This window comes from Elgaria multicarinata, chromosome 8 (genome assembly GCF_023053635.1).
Source record: "Elgaria multicarinata webbii isolate HBS135686 ecotype San Diego chromosome 8, rElgMul1.1.pri, whole genome shotgun sequence".
Classification (NCBI taxonomy): Eukaryota; Metazoa; Chordata; class Lepidosauria; order Squamata; family Anguidae; genus Elgaria; species Elgaria multicarinata.
Window position 1 is genome coordinate 95002133 of NC_086178.1, and position 21925 is coordinate 95024057.

At 43.5% G+C, this 21925-nt stretch overlaps 1 protein-coding gene across 1 annotated transcript in view; it reads left to right on the forward strand.

The window, feature by feature from the left end:
• Positions 1-21925, forward strand: part of CTNNA3 (catenin alpha 3) — a 902456-nt gene that overhangs the window by 656018 nt on the left and 224513 nt on the right. Inside the window, exon 12 of the mRNA XM_063133292.1 lies at positions 1515-1715. Within this exon, the coding sequence (XP_062989362.1) occupies positions 1515-1715 (201 nt within the window). The remainder of the gene's footprint in view (positions 1-1514; positions 1716-21925) is intronic.

Here is a 21925-nt window from a genome sequence, read left to right on the forward strand (position 1 = left end):
CTAAGGTGTGTGCGTGCGCGCGCATGTGTGTGAGTTTTTCATTGGCATGGGACACTGCTGACTAGTTCTTCCCTACTTCTCAGGGTTTAAATGTACTCTAGCCGATGCAGAGCAAACCACTGCATTTGGAGCTGAAGCGGATCACTACCACGATTCTGCCCAACCCATTGTTTAGAACCCTAACCTGCAATATTTGTTTAATTATATGGATATGGGTGCATGCACGAAAGGTTGCCTGTAATCAGTATGTTAGAGGATTTTATTTATTTATTGCATTTTTATACTGCCCAATAGCTGAAGCTCTCTAGGTGGTACGTTGGATGATGTGTGAAATTTTGGTCTGAAGAGAAAGCTGTTAAACAGAGATGACTGAACTTATGAATGAATGAAGAAATTGTGTGCCACTAAGAGGTGGCAAATTGTCAACTAATTCTTATTCTAGGGTGGGGTGTCTCTGTGTGCAGAATGTATTTCTCTCTCAGGCTGTAACATGTCTTGGCCCAACCTTAGAAAAACAAGAGGGATATGAAGCTAATCTGAAGGAAGGGAGGCACAGGGCATGACTAGATGAGGGCTTATCCCAGGGATTGCCCCAGGATCATCCCTGTGCGTCCACATGATGTACAGGGGATCCTGGGAGCAGGGAGGGATGATCCCTCCCTCTCCCTAGGATATCACGCTACACGTTTTCCCCAATTTTTCCGTGGTCTTGGGATGTTCCTGAGACTGCCATCACTGGTATGTCCCGGCTCCTCACAAGGAATGTAAGGAGCCAGCCATGGGGCACAGAGCTCCTCAGGAGCTCTGTGCCCACTGGGGGAGGGGTGGGGGAAGCATGAGGTGTTTTTTTTAAAAAAAATCTTAGAATTTTTTTTTTTAAAAAATCTTCTCCTTTAAGAAAAATAAATCCAAAATGGCGGCCTTGGTGTCGCGTGTAGATGAGGGTGATCTCATGATCATAAAATTGTGAGATCGTCGCCTTACACCCCTCTCGTCTAGCCATGCCTTGAGGCCCAGTATTGGGTAAAAGGCAGGATACTACTACTACTACTACTACTAAAAATAATGATGATGATGATGATGATGATGATGATGCCGATGCCCACAGATTCTAGCCTTCACTCCACTGTGAAGCTCACTGAGTGCCCTTGGGACAGTCACTTTCTCTCAGCCTAGGGTGAGATAGTAGGGTGTAGTAGGGTGGGATAAATGTGTCAATAAAACAAAATATGTAAACAAAACAAACAAATGAAGGGAGATGGGCAGGAGGAAGCTTCAAAAGACACCCCCCCCTAAAAAAAGAGAAAGGCAGGAAATATGTGATTGTTTAAGTGTTCATGAACAGCGATCCATAAAGATTTCATATGTTCCAGTTGTGTGTATACACCAGTCTGATATGGGAACTATGCACTTGAACGTAAATGGACTGGTTTGATGAATTTCACATGGCAGCTGAGGAGAAACCCTATAGCATGTTCTGCGTAACCTTGCTTTGTTGTTTCTCATTCATGTAGAAAGTCATATCCTTGAGGACGTAAACAGGTGCATCATTGCCCTCAGAGAGCAGGACGCCGATGATTTAGATCGCGCAGCTGGTGCCATCCGAGGGCGTGCGGCGAGAGTGGCGCACATTGTTTCTGGCGAGATGGACAATTACGAGACTGGCACTTACACTGAAGGAGTGATGAGAAACGTGCAGTATCTTACAAATGCCGGTACGTGTGTATTCTTTGCTGGGTTTTAATTTGCACTGATGTTTGTAAAGAAAACCTAAACATCTACAATTCAAGAACTGTAAGGACATCAGGTTTGATGTTAGTAGCCCAAATTTCCTTACACCACTGCTAGGGTTAAGATTTCTTTTGTAGGACCACTCACCATCTGGTGGAGGCTACTGAGGCAAGTCTGTCATTGCCTGGAAGTGGCGAAATCGTGATGGGAAGAAACAGTCCTAAAAATAACGGCTTTGAATGCTTGGCCTTTATTTGACAATATTGGACCACTCAGTTCAGTCAGCAGTTTGGACGAGTGATGCTGTGTGCCACAGTACAGTCAAATCTGAGGGCTGGGACTTTTAGAATGGGTTTTGCATCCTGCTGCTGCCGCTGCTGCCCCGGTGGAGTAGGACATAACACCAGATTGCCAGAATGCATGAAAGCTGTGTAACATAGGGACTAAGGGTGGAAGTCTGTGGTTCACATGACATATAAGCCACCCTGACATGACATAGAAGCCACCTTTGAACACACAAAGTATGCCATTTTAAGACAAAGGGAAGAAAACAAGCTCTTTTTCTATCAGACTATTTTTCTATCTACTCTAATCGTCAGTGATCCTCCTGGATCTCAGATAGATGTTTTCTCCAGCACCTTTTGTCTGATCATTTTAACTGGAGATTCCGAGGATTGAATCTGAGGCTTCCTGCTTGCAAACTGCGTGTGCCCTACCACTGAGCTAGGTGCTCTCTAGGGAGGTAGGAGAATTTCAATTTTTTTTGTTCATAACGCTGAATGGGAGTGTTGTCTTTGTATATGCTGTCTGTTTTACATTTTTATGGTTTTGAATTTTGTATATTGATTTTTAATGTTTAATCTTTCGTTAATCACTCAGAGAGCTTTGGCTATGTTCATCATCATCATCATCATCATCATCATCATCATCATCAAAAATGCTTATAAATTGCCAAATTTCTTGAGTTCAATTTGCACAAATTTGTACACATTTTCTCCATAGATTGAATCAGCCCCGCTTTAGACTATGGAGGACAGTTGTGCAAATGCTGGGAAATTTGCACAAATTTCAAGTTAAATTGCTGATTGGTTTGCACGATTTTCCCATTTATGCAGAATGGGCAGTGCTCACAAATGGGAATTGGGCTTGGGACAAGCAGTGAGCTGATGTTTGAAGAATCCTGGCGATCTCAAACATTACTCATTCACCCACCCCTAGCTCCCACCATGAAAAACTAAACAGGGTGATTATATGCTTTCCCAGGAAATACAGCTTGCAGAATTCTAAGGTCAGAGCCATTGGTCCAGCATGCTCCCCGCCTCTCCACCATACAAATGATGTAATGTATGAGCTAAGTGCTCTATGCAGGCACAGGCCAGGTCCACACCAAGCAGGATATAACAGTTTGAAAATGGTATACGTAATGTGTCCTGGGCCTGAACAGTTCTCAAAACCAATATAAACTGTAGATCCTGCCACACACTCAAACCTCTTCTCTCCCTTAAAGGGGATGGGGAAAACTTTAGGAATGGACTAACCTATCAGTTTCATCCTTGCTTTCTCATCCCCCCCCCCCAATCTTAAATTCACTTTGTCCCATTTCTGCATCAGCTTGCATTTTTTTAAATGTCTGTATGAAAACATTCTCCTAGGTCTCATCTACACCAAGCAGGATATTGCAGGATGAAAACGGTATGAAAGTAGTATTTAAAAGCAGGAGCCACACCAAGGAGGATGTAGCAGTATGAATGCGGTATATGGTCTGTGTCAACGGGCCCCAACACTTGTCAGTGCACTTCAATACTGCTATAAAGCAGTAGTGTGGCTCCTGACTTTTATGTACCACTTTCATATCCTGCTTGGTGTAGATGAGGCCCTATACATTTCTCTGAACCTACACAGTTTTGTGTGCAGTTTTCAATGACAGATGCGTTTTGCAACCTGTTTGGCTTAATATAATGCCAAAGTTTTACATAAGTTTTGTGTGCACATTCCCCTAATGTACCCATTTTTGTATGCACTTGTTGATCAGAGAACTGCATTGCAAAATTTGGAGATGTGAAATATCAAAGGAGAACTGCATTTTAGTTGAGTGGCATGTTGGTTCGGGATGTGCCAATTGGGTAGAAACCAAATTTCTCCCCTATTCTTAAAAATCTTACCAACAGGTGTTGGCACAGAGTGCTTGGCTCAAGTATTAGAACATCTGTGTGGGGAAGGAGAGCGGTGCGCTGCTTCCCCTCTGTGTGAGTGCCAGAAAAACACCTGAACATAACTAAGTCCCATGCTTGTCATCCAATGATTTCTCAACAGCAACACTGTGAGCGTCATCAGGCAGAAGGAAAATCGCATTTCCCTACTGTCGCTTTCCCCCCGCTTCTGTCCCATGATACTTCTTCTTTCTTCACACAGGGGAAGGAGGAGGAAGTAAACAATGACCACGTGGCCCATCCAGTGGGCATTTTTATCGCTCTGCTTTTCCTGCTCACAGCAGGAAATGGCGGCACATTTTGCTTCCCAAAACAAACAAACATGGCTTTACTGGGGGTCTTATTTGTGGTGGAAAGAAGACCAGAAGGAGTGGGAGACATGGGAGAGGCAGACGGTGTGTGTCTCACCATTAAACACTGGAGAGATTATATTTTCAGTTTCCAATTGTGGTCCCAAGAAACTTGTCAAAAGGATTTGATAGAACAAAGTTCAGATGGACCCATTCCTCCTTTCTTTCTTTCTTTCTTTCTTTCTTTCTTTCTTTCTTTCTTTCTTTCTCTCCTCTCCTACCCTCTCCCTATTCTCTGAAATTCATTGGAAAGGAATAGTCAAAATTCTGTGGCACAACACACTTTTCTCATTATCTCCTGAATGGAACAAGTGGACATGATAAAACAACAAACCCTTCAGCTGTTTTGTAGAAAATCAGGCCTTCCCCATTATAACTTGGTTGAAATACATTGTGAATTGACACTGATTGCTGTTCCATTGCACAGCTGTGACAGTAATGTACCTGTGTCTAAACCCATATATAACAAAAGACAGCAGCCAATAGAGCCTTTGACTTGGGCACTGCATCACTGGAGTGTTACGCACTGAGTTTTGAACATCAGAATACAATATCCTTAAATTATTCAGCTAAACTTAGAAAGAAGCAACATTTAACGTAAATGGCTTGTGACATTTGGACTGCATGTCATGAATAAACTTGAAATCCTAAGAGATACCGAACCACCCCTGCCCCAGAGGGAAAAACAGCAGCATACACTTCCAAAGCAAAATGCCAGCTAACTGCAAAGAGCTAGGCCCAACAAGCAGCCATGCAGCTCGTTTTTCCATGCAGAAACCAATGCAATTTGTCCAAATCTGCCTCTCTTTTTAAGGGAGGTGCTGCATTTTCCTCTTCTCTGCCTCCGTTCTCATCACACTCCACGCTCCCTCTCTAGCAAGGGTAGGAAACCTTTAGCTCCCCAGATCAGGGGAGTTGTAGGCCAAAACATCTGGAGAGTCGCAAGTTGCCCAACACTGCTTTACAGCATGCCCAATGAGCAATCGATCCAATCCCCAGCCTTTGCTACAGCAGCTTCGCCCAACCTGGCATCCTTCAGATGTGTTGAACTCCCATCATCTGGCTTCCAGAGGCCATGGTGGCTGGGCGATGTAGGGACTTGGGGCCCAGCATTGGGCAAAAGGCGAGATAGATAGACAGATAGATAGATAGATAGATAGATAGATAGATAGATAGTACTGTATCTGGAGGACACCAGATTGGGAAAGGCTACAGCATCACTAGCAGAAGGGTGCACCACAGCAGCTAAAGCAGCACCCATTATGATTTCCCCCCAGTTAAGTATAATGGAGGTGTGTGTATGTGTGGGTGGGTGGGTGGGTGGCTTTATTAAATTATTGACCCACAGCTGTGCTGGTGTGAGGAGTCTGGCCCTGACATTGTTATATGCACTTTCACTTCTCCAAGCAACGGGGCATCCCTGCCTGGTTAATTTCTTGGATGAAATAGCACCGAAAGCCTTTATACACACTTTATAAGATTTGTTGTATTTACAGATCATCCGTGGAGACAAATAGGCACTCCTGCAGCAGATCCCCCAGACAGCAACTTAAGCATCTCCCAAGGCACCCCACCCTCACAAAACTCAAGCAAGAAACTCTCATTTCTAGTCTCCCCCTCTGGCTTTGGTATCTCCCCCCCTTTTCAGGATATCTAACTGCTGTATTTAATGGCCTTACATGAGTTACACTAGGCACATGCTTTAAAGCGCTTGATTACAACCTGGGAACTATTTTTTTTTTATCAAAAGCAGCCACTTAGCCCCTTAGTCCAGATCAAGATCATGGCATGGAGGGAGTGGGGGGGGGAGGTTTAACCCTTTCACCCCCTGCTCCCCCACCACTGCTGAAAATGCTTTTATTTACTCCCAAAGTTACTTTGCTGCAAAGTGCACTTTCAGGGGAAAGCTGAAGCAGTTGTGGGAGGGGGACTTCCAGCTCGGAAAAAGGCACAGGGGTTGTAGTTTTTTTGTGATGGTTTGGGAAACCGTGTCTATATCTGGTCGCTGCATCTCAAAGGAGGGTATTGTCAAGCTGGAAAAAGTGCATAAAAGGGGAACCAAAATGATTGGGCAGTGGCTGGAGCAACTCCTAAGAAAAGTTAGAATGTTTTTTAGTTTGTGGGCGGAAGCAAGTAAGGGAGCAACATGATGGTGGTAAATAAAATCATGCATGGTGTGCAGAGAAACTGGAGCCAGCCAATGAAACTGAGTGGTGGGGGACTCAAGACAGACAAAAAAATGGAGCACTCCGTTCAGAGCATAAAGCTAAATTATGGGATTTGATACCACAAGATGTGGGCATGGCCACCAATTTGGACATCTTTGAAAAAGGATTAGTCAAATTCATGGAGGATAAAGGCTATCAACAACTACTAGTCAATTGAGTTATCTCGTTAGTTCTTTCATTGATTTTTTTTTTGTGGTTGTCACTGATGTTTTAGTTGTTTTATGAGATGGCTGTATTTTGGTGGATAATTATTTGAGCTGTTTTAAATTTTGGATGTTTTGATTTTGTTGCAAGTCGCCTTGAGGTTTTTTCATTGTTGTTTGCTTTTGTTTTGCGAAGATGCGTCTCAGAAATCTAAACAACAACAACAGTCATGATGCTATATATGTGGCAGCATTCTCCTGAATACCAGTCACTGGGTTACAATAGTGGGAGAGGTTATTGCCCTTCTGTTCTGCTTGTGAGCTTCCCATAGGCTTTCCATGGTATCGGTTGCCAGTTGGGTACTTGTAATGTGGAATGATAGCTTCAGTTGCAGACAGACATATCTGAGTCTTAGGTCGACCACTCTGCTCCTGAAGGTCAACAACTCTGGTCTTGACTGCCATCCAGCTCTGAGGCAGTGATGAAGTAGCCACAGCATACCCTTACTGCATATCCATATTGTCTAAGTAGCCCATCTGTTAAAGGTGAGGCCCTTAACAGCTGTAATTTCCTGGCAGTTTGGAGCATGAGTGATTATGGAAAGTCTGTAATACAATATGTGAAACCAAAAGGTTCTGTGTTAATTGAGGTGTGCTTTGGTACTAACATTACCAAATAGTAGTGCGGGACACTACTTTCTGCTGTGCAGCTGGATTGCCCATTCAGGGCACATCCACATTTAGTAATGAACATTAAGGTGCAATCTTATGCATGTTTAGACAGAAAAAGTCCTACAACTCCCAGCATTTCCCAGCCAGCGTGGGATCTATAAGGTTCCCCTCCCCTATCTAAACATGCATTGGATTGTACCTTCAGGTTTTTTTGTGTCAAATTCCTGACTCTGATTTGGAGTCATTTTAGGCAAGATTATAGTGAGAGACACATTCGCAGTAATAATGAGGCTGCAAACATAACTATATGTTTAGAATGTAAGAGTTTAATGTGGTGTAGGAGAGATTCTCTGCATGTATCTTGGACCGTTCTCGACACCCCGTGGAGAGCTACATGGCATTTGTAACACCTCGCTATGCCAATTATTTCATAGCAATCCACAGATTTTCAAGAGAAGGTCAAGAACATGAAAAAAGAAGAGCATTTTTCAACTGTATGATATCTGAAAAATAACATAAGCTGTTGCTTGAAGACCATTATTTAATTTTAGTGCTTATCAGAATATACAGCAGTTAAAGATAAGTGAACAATTTATGCTAGGGTCATCTCCTTATTTATACACTGACATAGCCTGTACTGTAAATATTGCATACAGTATTTCAAGTTATATTGGTAGATTATGATGACTTAGGTCGGCATGCTGTACAAGCCTTTTTGTATGGATCGGTTGAACATCAGCTATGGCCAGATCTACACCAAGCAGGCTATGACACTTTGAAAACTGCCTACACGGGGATGCACAGCCAGTACATGCCATCTGCCCTGCAGAGCAGATGCATGTTGTCTTTGTGCTCATGTGGGCTGGAGTTCTGGGGTCCATAGAATCATAGAATTACTGAGTTGGAATAATCCACAAGGATCATCTAGTCCCACCTTTGGCAATGTGCAGGAAAACCAATTAAACCATCCATGAAAGGTGGCTGTCCAACCTCTTCTTAAAAACCTCCAGAGATGGAGAACCCAGAACCTTCATAGGTAGACTATTCCACTGTTGTACAGATCTTACCATCAGGAAGTTTCCCCTTATATTTAATTGGAATCTAGGTAGCTGTAACTTAAACACATTATTTCAGGTCCTGCTTTCTGTGGCCATGGAAAATAGTTCTTGACCATCTTCCCTGAACACTGCTAACACGTCTCCCCTCAGTCCTCTTTTCTCCAGACTGAACATCCCAAGTTCCTTCAGCCTGTCCTCATAGGGCATGTCCTCAAATCCCTGTATCATCTTTGTTGCGCTCCTCTGGTACACTCTGCAGCTTGGCTTGATTGCTGTTGCAATTGCAGGAATGAGCTATGCATTAAGCAATGCTGGATCTGGACCACACCATCATTTTCCCCCTCAAAGGTGTACAAGCAATTCCTGAACCTTCTGGTTCTTCGTGCTTCAGAGAAGGAGGAGGAGGAGGAAGTGCAGGTGCAGCCATCTGGGGGATATTCTCCCATTGTTTAAGATTTTGATTGGCTTTTGTAGGATTGTGGTGGTGTGCTGAAAGAAACAGTCACACATGGAAGGTTGGGATGCAAAGTAATTTCCAATACTTTGACAAAGGCCATGCATGTACATCACTTCCCTTTCCTTTTGTGTGTCTTGCCCATTATTAAAAGTCTTGGCTGGTGGTGTTTTGACTTTTTTTTTTTTAGATTTTTAACTTTTGGGCCAGGTTTGTTCATTTTAACTTCAATTATTGTACTAAAATGCTGTTTTGTTGTTATCATCATCATCATCATCATCATCATCATCATCGTCATCCAACACATGGGCCTGGTTATGTAAATCACTTGGATCTTCTGCACATGAAATACATAGAATCATAGACTAGCAGAGTTGGAAGGGGCCTACAAGGCCATCGAGTCCAACCCCCTGCTCAATGCAGGAATCCACCCTAAAGCATCCCTGACAGATGGTTGTCCAGCTGCCTTTTGAAGGCCTCTAGTGTGGGAGAGGCCACAACCTCACCAGGCAACTGATTCCATTGTCGTACTGCTCTAACAGTCAGGAAGTTTTTCCTGATGTCCAGCTGGAATCTGGCTTCCTTTAACTTGAGCCCGTTATTCCGTGTCCTGCACTCTGGGAGGATCGAGAAGAGATCCTGGCCCTCCTCTGTGTGACAACCTTTTAAGTATTTGAAGAGTGCTATCATGTCTCCCCTCAATCTTCTCTTCTCCAGGCTAAAGATGCCCAGTTCTTTTAGTCTCTCTTCATAGGGCTTTGTTTCCAGACCCCTGATCATCCTGGTTGCCCTCCTCTGAACACGCTCCAGCTTGTCTGCATCCTTCTTGAATTGTGGAGCCCAGAACTGGACACAATACTCTAGATGAGGCCTAACCAGGGCCGAATAGAGAGGAACCAGTACCTCACGTGATTTGGAAGCTATACTTCTATTAATGCAGCCCAAAATAGCATTTGCCTTTCTTGCAGCCATATCGCACTGTTGGCTCATATTCAGCTTGTGATCTACAACGATTCCAAGATCCTTCTTGTTTGTAGTATTGCTGAGCCAAGTATCCCCCATCTTGTAACTGTGCCTTTGGTTTCTATTTCCTAAATGTAGAATTTGTCATTTATCCCTATTAAATTTCATTCTGTTGTTTTCAGCCCAGCACTCCAGCCTATCAAGATCACTTTGAAGTTTGTTTCTGTCTTCCAGGGTATTAGCTATCCCACCCAATTTTGTGTCATCTGCAAATTTGATCAGCGTTCCCTGCACCTCCTCGTCCAAATCCTTAATAAAAATGTTGAAGAGCACTGGGCCCAGGACTGATCCCTGCGGTACCCCACTCATTGCCTCTCCCCAGTTTGAGAAGGTTCCATTGATAAGTACTCTTTGAGTCCGATTCTGTAGACAACTGTGAATCCACCTAATAGTTGTTCCATCTAGCCCATTTTTAGCTAGTTTGTTAATCAGAATATCATGGGGCACTTTGTCAAAAGCTTTGCTGAAGTCAAGATATATGACATCCAAAGCATTCCACAGTCCACAAGGGAGGTTACCCAATCAAAAACTGAGATCAAATTAGTCTGACAGGACTTGTTCCTGACAAATCCATGTTGGCTTCTAGTGATCACCGCATTGATTTCAAGGTGTTTACAGATTGACTTCTTTATAATCTGCTCCAGAATTTTCCCAGGGATGGATGTCAGACTGACTGGTCTGTAGTTCCCAGGTTCCTCCTTTTTACCTTTTTTGAAGATAGGGACAACGTTAGCCCTCCTCCAGTCATCCGGCACCTCACCCATCTTCCATGATTTTGCAAAGATAATAGACAAAGGTTCTGAGAGTTCTTCCACTAGCTCCTTCATTACTCTAGGATGCAGTTCATCGGGCCCTGGAGATTTGAACTCATTCAAGGAAATTAGGTGTTCTTTGACCATTTGTTTATCAATCTCAAATTGCAATCCTGCCCCCTCAACTTCTGCTTCACTTTCTACAGGGGGGTCATAGACCTGCTTTTGGGAGAAGACTGAGGCAAAGTAGGAATTGAGCACTTCAGCCTTTCTTTGTCATCTGTTATCAATTTGCCAACCTCATTAAGCAGTTGAACCACCATTTCTTTCCTCTGTCTTTTACTACTCACGTATCTGAAGAGAGCCTTTTTATTTCTTTTAGCATCCCTTGCTAACCTCAGCTCATTCTCAGCTTTAGCCTTCCTGACGCCGTTTTGGCACTTCTGCGCCTACTGTCTGTACTCTTCTTTTGTAGCCTGGCCTTCCTTCCACTTCCTATATGTATCCTTTTTTGTTTTCAGGTCATCTCTAAGCTTTTTGTGGAGCCACATTGGTTTCCTCTTGATCACTTGATGGGCATGTCTACACCATGCAATTATCCTGGAATCAGCTCAGGAGAGTCCCTGTGCATCCATAGGACACGCAGGGGATCCTGGGAGCAACCAGGGATGGCCAGAGACTTTCCCAGGATAACCAAGACCTCAGTTATCCAGATTTTTCCTGCAGTCTCAGGAAGATCCCAAGCTCCATGTAGATGCCCATCCCAGCTTCTTCCCACCTCCTCTGGTTTTCAAAATGGGCACGAAGCTGTTTGGGGATGTGTGTCTGTGCCCTTTGGGGGTGTAGTAGCAATTTCACCATCCCTGGGATGGCTGGGGTGGTGGGATTGGCCACAGAGTTATTTTTAAAAATGTATCTTTTTCCCTGAATCAGGGCTATGAGACTGGGCTCCTCTTTGGGGGGGAAATGATGCCCGTGACATCCCTCTTCCCTTCCAGGACATCGCGCAGCGGTATAGAAGCTGGAGGAGGATTGCGGAAGCAGATAAGTCTGTGATCCTCTCCTCTCCCTCCTGCTACACCCTTAGGTGTAGATGAGCCTGTTGTCTCTCCGCTTGATGACTGCCAACCGAAAGGGTAATCAGACTCCATTCAAAAGCCTTGTGTTTAAAGGTGAAATGAAGTGAGATAAAGCTTCTCCCTGTGGTGTTTGATTTGTGGCTGCTCATTCATACATTGAAAGCCATCAGCTGATGTTGCAGCGATCAAGGAAGGAACATCCACATGTGAACCAGCTTTATTCTGGTTTTATGTGATTTTAAAGTTTTAATCTGGATATTATGGTTTTAGTTGTAAGCTGTCCAGAGAGTTTAGGCTGTTGGGCAGTATAAATAGGTAATAAATACATAAATAAATAATAATAAATAAAAAGCTACTGCCAGTTTTTCAGCCATGATGTGACCAGATCCTTATCTAATGACAATGGATTATAAAACCGGGTGAAAGGCTTACTTTCCATAGTTCGTGGTGCTGTCTTCTGGTATGATGTTGGCCAATCATGCTGCACTCTATACAGAAGACTCAAATTGCCCAAATATCTTTAGGCATATAAATATGCCAGTTGACTAGGCACAAACCTCATGCTTATATTTGTCGGATCAACATCCAAGTCTCAGCAGAGTGATTTATTTTGAAGGAAAAGCTTACTTTAATAGTTCTTGAATTGCAAATCATCCACAAGCATTGATCTTGAGAGTCACAAATTTGCTGTAAAATATAGCTCCCCATTAAATGTGGAGAAAGGCTCAGCTGAACATGGATTAGAAAAGATGTGTCCTCAGAGGCAGAGCAGAGGTTTCACCTGCAGGGCAGAGCAGTGATTTAATAGGTTTATAGATAAGTCCTGTATATATTTGTCCTTTAGTACTGCTGAGCTTAGACGGGGAAATATTTTCTATGCTCTCCGTTTCTGGATTTGGCTGTCATGCTATCCGCTTCTTTGTGTGTTTACTCAAAAGTAAAGCCTTTTGAGATCGTTGTGACTTACTCCCAAGTAAATGCAGCCTAACCCTATACCCCCTTTCCTTGGGAGGGGGGTAAGCCCCATTGAAAGTGTTGAGACTTACTTATGAATAGGCATGTATAGGTTTGTGTTGCAAACAGCCTAGTCCATTTTGTTGTTTCTTTGTGCTGAGGATTATTTATCAGCTAAGGCTAAGAAGGCTGCGAAGGCACCATGACTACAAATGGAGTTCAGTTACTGACATTAATCAATGGCTACCTCTTAACAAACTATTTTAAGATTTTACTGACCATACGGTTGTATCGTTTCTTTACATACAATGCACATTCTTGCCTTTTGGGGTCTGCCGCCTGAGGTGGGGGATTCACCACATCTCATGGAAGGACCAGCTCTGTGTGTGTTGGTGTGTCCTGTTAATTTTTTTAGTATGAGCTATAGCATTGTTCACCTCCCTTCTCAGGGTCCCCAGAAAATTAAAGCTTTAACCAGGGAAGTGACTGTCTCTTCTTGACTCCACTTCACATGTACGTAAATGCACACAAATGATCTGATCTACCATTAGGGAGAATGAGGCAGCTGCCTCGGACAGCTGATTTTGAGTGTCATGAATGGGCATGCTTAGTTCTTTAATTCATTATGAGTGTACTTTTCCTTCCAGGGAGCAGGAGAGAGGGCCTTGCAGAATTCTGGCACGAAGATAACTTGACTAACTTTGAGGCCTATGAGGTATTTTGCTATTTGCTAGTCCGCCTGAGCCAGCACAATGTCTTGGGCCATGCCTGATCATGAAAACATCATATAATGCACAGCCCAGAATCCAGCTTCTGAATTTTGTTTTGAACGGTTGATGGCACATTATAGGACAGCTTTGTTTTTCTAGTATATCCTGAACCAGAAACCCATCACACTCTTGGCTTCTAAACCAGCAGAGGATAGTATTGCAGAATAAAGGAACAGAGTAGTGATGGGCAACTTCCAGGCATATTGGGGGGGGGCAATTGTGCCCCTTCAAAACACTGGGGGCTGCCCCCTGCCCCAGGTAGCCACACCACTGAATTCAGAAATCCAGTAACTACCCTGGATAAATAAGGGGAGAGGACCAGAAATCTGGGTGCCAGGGGGACCAAAAGAGAGCCCTAAGGCTCTAAGCTGAAAGACTGGGCTTCTAGAGGGTTTACTCAGAGATCCCTTGCTTCTGGCAGTGGTCAAAAGAAAGAGCCTTTTCATTGTAAGAAGAAAGGACAGGAAAAGAGAAGTTCCATCACTGAGTCTAGTAACTTGGAAAACTGTCTGATACTGCTCTTGCAAGCTGATGGGGAGAGTATCTCCTCCTGTGTTAGGGCAGGCCCTCCTATGAGGCAGAGTGAATCCTCTGCTTGGGTGGCAGAGGATCCCCCTCCCTCTGCTGGGAAGGATCCCTCAAAGCCCAGCATTTGGGCCTGGGTGGCTCTTTGCAGAGGCCACCAAATCCTTCTTGAAGTGAATAAGTTGTTTTTAGAAATGCAAACTCTCCCCAACTCACCTGGATTAGCTAATTTTTTTTAACCTGAATTCTCCCCGGCCCCCAAAGTGGAACATTCAGTATATTTTTTTTCTGAGCCAACTGGAGGGCTCAAAACAAACATTCTGGCAAAACCTCCCTTCCTACAAAAGGGGAGGGGAGGGTAAAGTGGCTGCAGAGGCATATTCTGAAACAACCTCCCTCAAGCAAACCTCTGAGGGGTGGGTTTCCCACCCTTAGAATATGCCCCTGCAGTCACTTTCTACATTCACCCCAGGACTTGATGGAGCAAAGACACTTCCTTTGATCCTCGGGCTGGGGAAGGAAATCCACACTTTAGATTGGGGGATTCTTAAAACTTGCCTCGATTTTATGATGGGCTTTAGTGAACCCCAATGTTAGTTGCTACATCTGGCTCAGGAGAAAATTGCTGTCATCCTTAGTTGTCTTCAATGAATTACTTCCTGTGTCTGCCATCAAAGTACAAAGGGATGTACAATGACTGGACATCAGGAAAAATGTCCTGACTGTTAGAGCAGTACGACAATGGAGCCAATTACCTAGGGAGGATGTGGGTTCTCCCACACTAGAAGCCTTCAAGATGCAGATGGACAGCCATTTGTCAGGGACGCTTTAAGGTGGATTCCTGTACTGAGCAGGGGGATTGACTCGATGTCCTTATAGGCTCCTTCCAACTCTACTATTGTATGATTCTATGTGGATCCCTGCTTTGAGCAGTGGGTTGGACTCAATGGCCTTATAGGCCCCTTCCAACTCTACTATTCTATGATTCTATGTAAAACCCTTTCCTGGTCCATGTATTTACATTTAGTTGGTCAAAATCTGGAATCAAATGCAGCCACTATTTGGGTTCTCCAGTATCTCTGGGAATTTATAGGAAAACTGTACCAAACAAGGGGCTCTGTAATTTTGAAATGTCAAGGTTTGCTGGTAGCATGAATGATTGAGAACATCTAGTCTAGTCTAGAACATTTAAGCCTTCAGTGGAATGTGTCACCAATAATTAATGTTAATGGAAGCTTTTCCCAGATAATTTCTTGGTCTCTCTCTCATATTTTATTATTCAGTTTCTGAAAGGGCTTTAATTTTCAAATTCCTTTAGCAACTTACTCACTCTTGATGATCTGTCACTTGTTCATTCATGATGAATTAGAACAAATGTCTGCCCGTGTCAGCCATCCTGGTCTTGTCCATTTTTCTTTCACTAACAGAGCATTTTCTCTCTAAGATTAAAAAATATATAGCTGATGCTTCATAAATCCACCCATTCCCCCGCCCCCATTTTTTCCTGAAGAAAACTTACTTGGCTCCATCCTATCTTCTGCTTCTAAACTATAAGACATGTTTTTCAAACTATTAAACAAATACAGTAAGTATGAGTGAGATGGGTCTCCTTTTGAAAACTGTTGCAATCATAATTTGGAGATCAAGTCAGAACATAATTATATCGCATTGTTCTTACTCTTCATATTTTCACAAAAGCGTCCATCTATCAAATTTCTATTTCCAGAGGCTATCACAGGCTTCATCATTTTATTGCATTTTATATTCTACAGTAAAGGTCAGCATGAGTCCATTAGTTTAAATCTATTGTTGTATCAGTGGGCAAAGATTCACTCCCTAATCTATTAAGACTTTTACCTCTGTAGATCATTGTGTCGAGACCCAGTCTGTTGAAGAAATGAGGGATGTACTGTTATTTATTTATTTATATAATTGGATGTATTTCCTAGGGGTGTGCACAGACCCCCCGCTCCGCTTCACTTGCAGATCATCTTAAAACTTGCCTCGATTTTATGATGGGCTTTTCCGGATCGGGCCGCTCCGCCCCGCCCCCGCTCCGCCCACTTCCGCTCCGCTCCGCCCGGAGCTCCGGATCCGGATCCGGAGCTCCGTTTCCCCCCCCCATAGGCTTGCATTGAAAGCTAAAAAATTATACAACTTTTTTTCTGTTCAAGTTAGAAACCTCATGTTTGGCACCATGACACCTCATGGGGATATACACACGCATGCCAAGTTTCAAAGCAATCCCATCATCCCCTGATTTTTGGCGAATTTTTGAAAATCGGGCACCCCACACACAACATCCCTGCGAGGTGGGCAGGGGAGGAGGGAGGGAAGGCAGGCAGGCATGCAGCTGGCATTTCTGGGGGCATAAGGAAGTGAGCCAAGGATAAGCCAGTAATGCATATAAAATGGAATAAATCAATCAATAAACAAAGGAGGGGTGGAATTAAAAGCAGCAGTGTTGCTCAATAAACAACAAGAAGAACTTTTTTTAAAAGGCTATATCTGTCTTTTACCAGCAATAGGGGGACGTGCCCGGGGGAGGGGGAAGTAGCTGCCAGTTCAAGACACTGACAGCCACAGCTCTGAGAAGAAGTAAAACGCTCACTTCGACTCAGAACAGGCATTGCTCCACCACTGAAAAGTGACCATTCACTTCAACTCATGATAGGCATTGCTCCACCGTTTTACTCTCTTTGGAAGGCTCTAATGGCCTTCCAGTGCAGGAGAGAGTGGGGGCACGTCCACGATGAGATGCCCTAGGGGAGCTCATCCCCTTGCACCACATCGATTCAGTTGTTCCCCAAGGTTAGGGTGGGGAGCAGTGCTGTGTTTCTATCTCTTATTCTTGGCTTAGTATATGATTTCAGGTTGTGTTTGTGCATTTGGTGGGGCTACTGTGTTAAAAAACACGGGGAAAAGCCCGTTCAGATGAAGAAAGAGAAGTTTCCCAGAATCCCAAGTTACCTGTTTTGCCTATGCCCTCCTCCAACTTTGGGATCATCATGACCGGGAGCTGACTCTGCCCCTCAGCCCTTTGAAAAAGGTATTTTTCCCGCCGATTTTTTAAAAACGTCTAGCCCGCGACCCAGACAACACAGAGAGGTGAGAGTGGTCTCAAAATGACCCCCATCCACGACTCTCTGTGCACAAGAATTTTCAGAACGATAGCTTAAACCCCCCCCCAGTTATCCCCGATTCTTTCCCTCAATGCAATCCTATGGGCGAAAAGCCGAAAACGCAGTTTGAGCCGCGCGGTTGACCCGATTTTCACAAAAATATAGCCCGCGACCCGTACGATGCAGAAAGTTGAGCGTGGTCTCAAAATGACCCCCATCCACGACTCTCTGTGCACAAGAATTTCCAGAACGATAGCTTAACCCCCCCCCAGTTATCCCCGATTCTTTCCCTCAATGCAATCCTATGGGCGAAAAGCCGAAAACGCAGTTTGAGCCGCGCGGTTGACCCGATTTTCACAAAAATATAGCCCGCGACCCAGACAACGCAGAAAGTTGAGAGTGGTCTCAAAATGACCCCCATCCACGACTTTCTGTGCACAAGAATTTCCAGAATGATAGCTTCAAAAACAACGTAGTTATGCGCGATTATTTGCCGCAATGCAATCCTATGGCGAAATGTTTTCAAGATGGCGACCGGAGCGCTCCGCCTGAACTCGGAGCTCCGAAAAATGGCCGCTTCTCTTCGCCTTGCTTCTAGGGGGTCCGCGGTCCGCTCCTACTCCGCCTCTGGGTAAGACGGAGCAGGCCAATCCGCTACTGCTTCTACGCTCCTAATCGGAGCGGAGCACATCCCTAGTATTTCATTCCTTGTACGAGGAGTCAGAGAGGATTACATGACTTTATTTAAAGCCTTTGTGCAGCCTGAACCACATAACACAAAGGCTGTGAAATGCTCCTTCCTGTATCCCCAACAATCTCAATCTCTCTCTCTCTCTCTCTCTCTCTCTCTCTCTCTCATCCCATTTTACATGGAGGAAGGGTAAAGGCAGCAGAGGCATTCTAAACAGGGCCAGTTCATACATGCATAGCTGTCACTTGATGACTTCAGAATCAGGTTTTGATGTGTGGGTGTGAATGAGCTGTCACAGATCCCAAAGCATGTGTAGAACTTTCATATCATCTCATATTACTGCAAACACGATGCTTTTCAGAGGAGTCCACTGTGTGTCAAGTAATGCTGAGTAATCAAGTGATACATGTGAATGTGTGAACTGTCCCTAAGAGTTCAGCTTGTGTCAAACCAATAGACATCTCACAGGACTTTAAGAGCATCATCAGATGGTGGGTGGGAGGGTGGGTAATCATCTTTCCTTACTGTCACTTTCCCCCCACTTCTGTCCCACAATACTCCCTCTTTCTTCACACAGGGGAAGAAAGAGGAAGTAAATAGTGACTACATGGCTCACTCAGTGGGCATTTTCATCATGCTGCTTTTCCTGCGCACACTAGGAAATGGCAGCAAAAAATTGGATTTACCGGGGTTTTTTGTGGTGGAAAGAAGACCAGAAGGAGCAGGAGACATGCAAGAGGCAGACAGAGCCGTCAAAATGACCCGCGAAAAACCATGCGTGGGCGGTAATGAGTGGGTGATAAAACACTCATCTGATGATGCTCTAAACCTACAATCCTAAACACTCTCACTAGGGAACAAATTTCATTGAATAAATGAGGTTCCTTTCTGAGTAAACATGCTCAGAATTTCATTTCACCCATCGTAGCAAGAGTGAATGGTCACTGTTCTTAGTTTACATATAATGAAGCTTTAATTGTGTTGTCACAGACTGTGCTTTTTGTATATCATTGCCCATTTGACCCCGCTGTTATATATATTCTTCCCTCCCTGCAATGGAGATGTACACACTTGCACCTTTCTTGTAAGAGAGACCAGGCTGGGAGGTGTTCCTCTCTTTATTAAGCACCCATTGCTAGCACCATGTTAATTCTTCTAAATCTGGACACATGGAATCCAGACCTGTAATATTCTGGAGCGGAGTGGGGGAATAGACCTTCCAGTTGCCTCTGAGTAACCAGGTAGATTAAGTAAGGCACTTCTGACATCTACTTATCTATCATCTTCATGCATCTGCTGTAGACTTTAGTAACAAAAAGCCTATGTGATGGAACAGGATCCAGACTCGTATGGTTCCCGGCTCCAGACGTGCATAGTATCTAGGTGGGTGTAGTTCCACTTTCATGATGCTCCACTGGAGGTGATTTTCACTGATGGCTCCATCTTCTTGTAACCCCTGTACCTCTGAAAAGCTTCTCCAGAAGGTTGGGGTACCTTCCAGAAGAGCACAGGGAAGAGGAATTAGCCAAAGTCTCCTAACCCCCTTCCATTGGAAGCCTCCACTTATTCAGAGCCCCTTTTGAAAAACGTAAAGAGCCATGAAAAGGTGTGTGTGGATCCAACCCATAATGCATTTGTTAGCTTGTAATGTTTCATAAGACCCTTTGTTGATTTTTTTCTGCAACAGTTGTAACCCACACACACCCCCTCTGGAACTTGTTAGGTTTGCATTGTATGGCTGCAAATGTACACCCACTGATTTGTGCAAAGGGAAACTTATTCCTGAGTAAATGTGCATAGGATTGAGCTGTAAGAGTACCGTCACTGACCCACGCTGAAATAAAGTCAGCTAAATTAGGTCAGCAGCAACACAATCTTTCCTCAGTGCTTCTTGATTCTGAATTGCTTCCCCACCGTGTCTTAAATTTCCCCCAGTTGTGTCAAGCCTGGACACCAGCCTAATAGTAGCATTTGTTAGGAAATAGCTGATTGCTGCATTGATCAAGACTGTTGATCTGTCTGGGGAACAGAAACCAGTTTCTGGTATTAGGGAGGGTGTTGGGAATTAAATACACCAATACAGCTGGATAATTAGAAGAAGAAACAGCATTGTGTCTATTTGACTATTCAACAATTTCCCCAATGTAAAGGAAATTGGATTGTTTATGAGTTATTTTCTTTAAAGCATATAACTATTGTATATAACTCTTCCCAGGGAAGCTAGGCTGGCTCCTTCCTTGATGTGCTTTCGGAAGCAGGCAAAAACTTGTTTGTTCCGACAGGCCTTTGGAGAATAATCTGGTCCTCCATCTATGTGAAGGACTTTGAATTGTCATGTGTTTTAAACATTTAATGTTTTAATATTGTATTTTTTTTAATTTTAACTTTAATTTTTGTACATTTCTTTTCCTAGGTTTACAATGCATGTGTTTTAAATTTTGTAAGGCCACCTTGAGGCCCAGTATTGGGCAAAAGGCAGGATACTACTACTACTACTACTACTACTACTAATAAATAATAATAATAAATGTTTTCTTGTTTACAATCCAGAAGGGGTTGCAATAGTCTGCCTATATTTTGATTTCAAGATTCATTTTACTCCTTTTTCCTTTCTAACATTACATCACACAGCACTACTTCCCGCAACACTGCACTGAATATACCACATGAAGTGCTTGGTGTCCTTTGCTGTGGCGTGTGATGCAGTACTAAATCAATGAAAATGACACTTTTAGGATGAAACCTCACATTATTTATATCAGAGTTGGATATGTGAAATCTTTTACATTTGTTGTTCTGGTTTACTGTTGGTTTCTAACTGCTTGTGGATGTTTCTGACAGAGACTTAAGGGTGAAAATGTGAGGTGGTCAGAGCCATTAACACTTCCTTGTTAGCTGACATTTTTTTGTACAAATAGAAGGTATGACAGAAACAAGATACCACACAGAGCTGTTAAAATCTTCTACCATCACCCACCCACAAGGGTTTGAAAGTAATTTTCTCTCTTTTCAAACTCTTTAGTTTGCTCTGGAGGCAAACACTAATTAGAAAGTGAGGATTATTATGAGACTGATAATATATTCCATGAACACTATACGTGGTTAAACTTTAGGGTGAGTAGAAGTTATTGATTTCCACCCACTTATTTCCCAACATCAGTATATGTTGCACTCTGTGGGACAATAAGTCTCCACATGCTAGTAAGACAATTAACTTCAGCATCATTCAAATTGCACAGAAGAAAGTAATGTAAGAATCATTGTACATTTTGCCTATATTAAATCAAGAAGTACTATTAGTGCTGCATGTTAAAAAGGAGATGGCAGAGCTAAAAAAAGGTTCAGAAAAAGGCAACTAAGATGATTAAGGGATCAGAGCACCTTATAAGGATAGGCTGAAGCTTTTAAACAGGCTTAGTTTAGAAAAAAATAAGATGACTGAGGGAGGCCATGTTAAAAGTTGTACAAAATTATGAGAGGAGCAATGTGGAAAACAGACATTTTCTCCTCATAATACTAGATCTCAGGATTAACTGTGCCCTGTTTACCTGAACACATAAGAGCTTTAAGTAGGCAGAGGGGGTGGTGCATGATGGCCGCACCCCCTATGTCTCCAGGTGTGCTTGTCCCACCCCCCTCAGTTCAGACTTTCCCATGTTGAATCAGTAACGTCAGAAAGGGAATAGAGCTCTCTGTGCAGTTGGGAGTCCTAAAAGGGCTGGATTCATGATTGTGCAGGGAGTTCTACTTGCATTTAATTGAATATGAATAGAACTTGGTTTCAGACCATGCCAATTCAGTACAGCAAGGTCTGAACTGAGGGGAGGGGGGCGGCGGTATGCATGGCCCGCTTCTTCTACCCACTTAAAGTCCTCATGCATTCAGGCAAATGCCTGAACAGGGCTTTCATTGAATTGATTCCCAGAAGCTTCAGAACAGAAAACAGAACATACTCTTTCATGCAACACACCATCACCTTGTGGAATTTTCTGCCACAAAATATGATGGCCACTCACTTTGATGAATTTACATGGGCGATAGATCTACCGGCTGCTATGGGAAAGGCCATAGCTCAGTGGTAGAGCACCTGGTTTGCATGCAGGAGGTCCCATGTTCAATTCCCGAAATCTCTGGGTAGAGTTATGAAAGAATCCAGCCTGAAA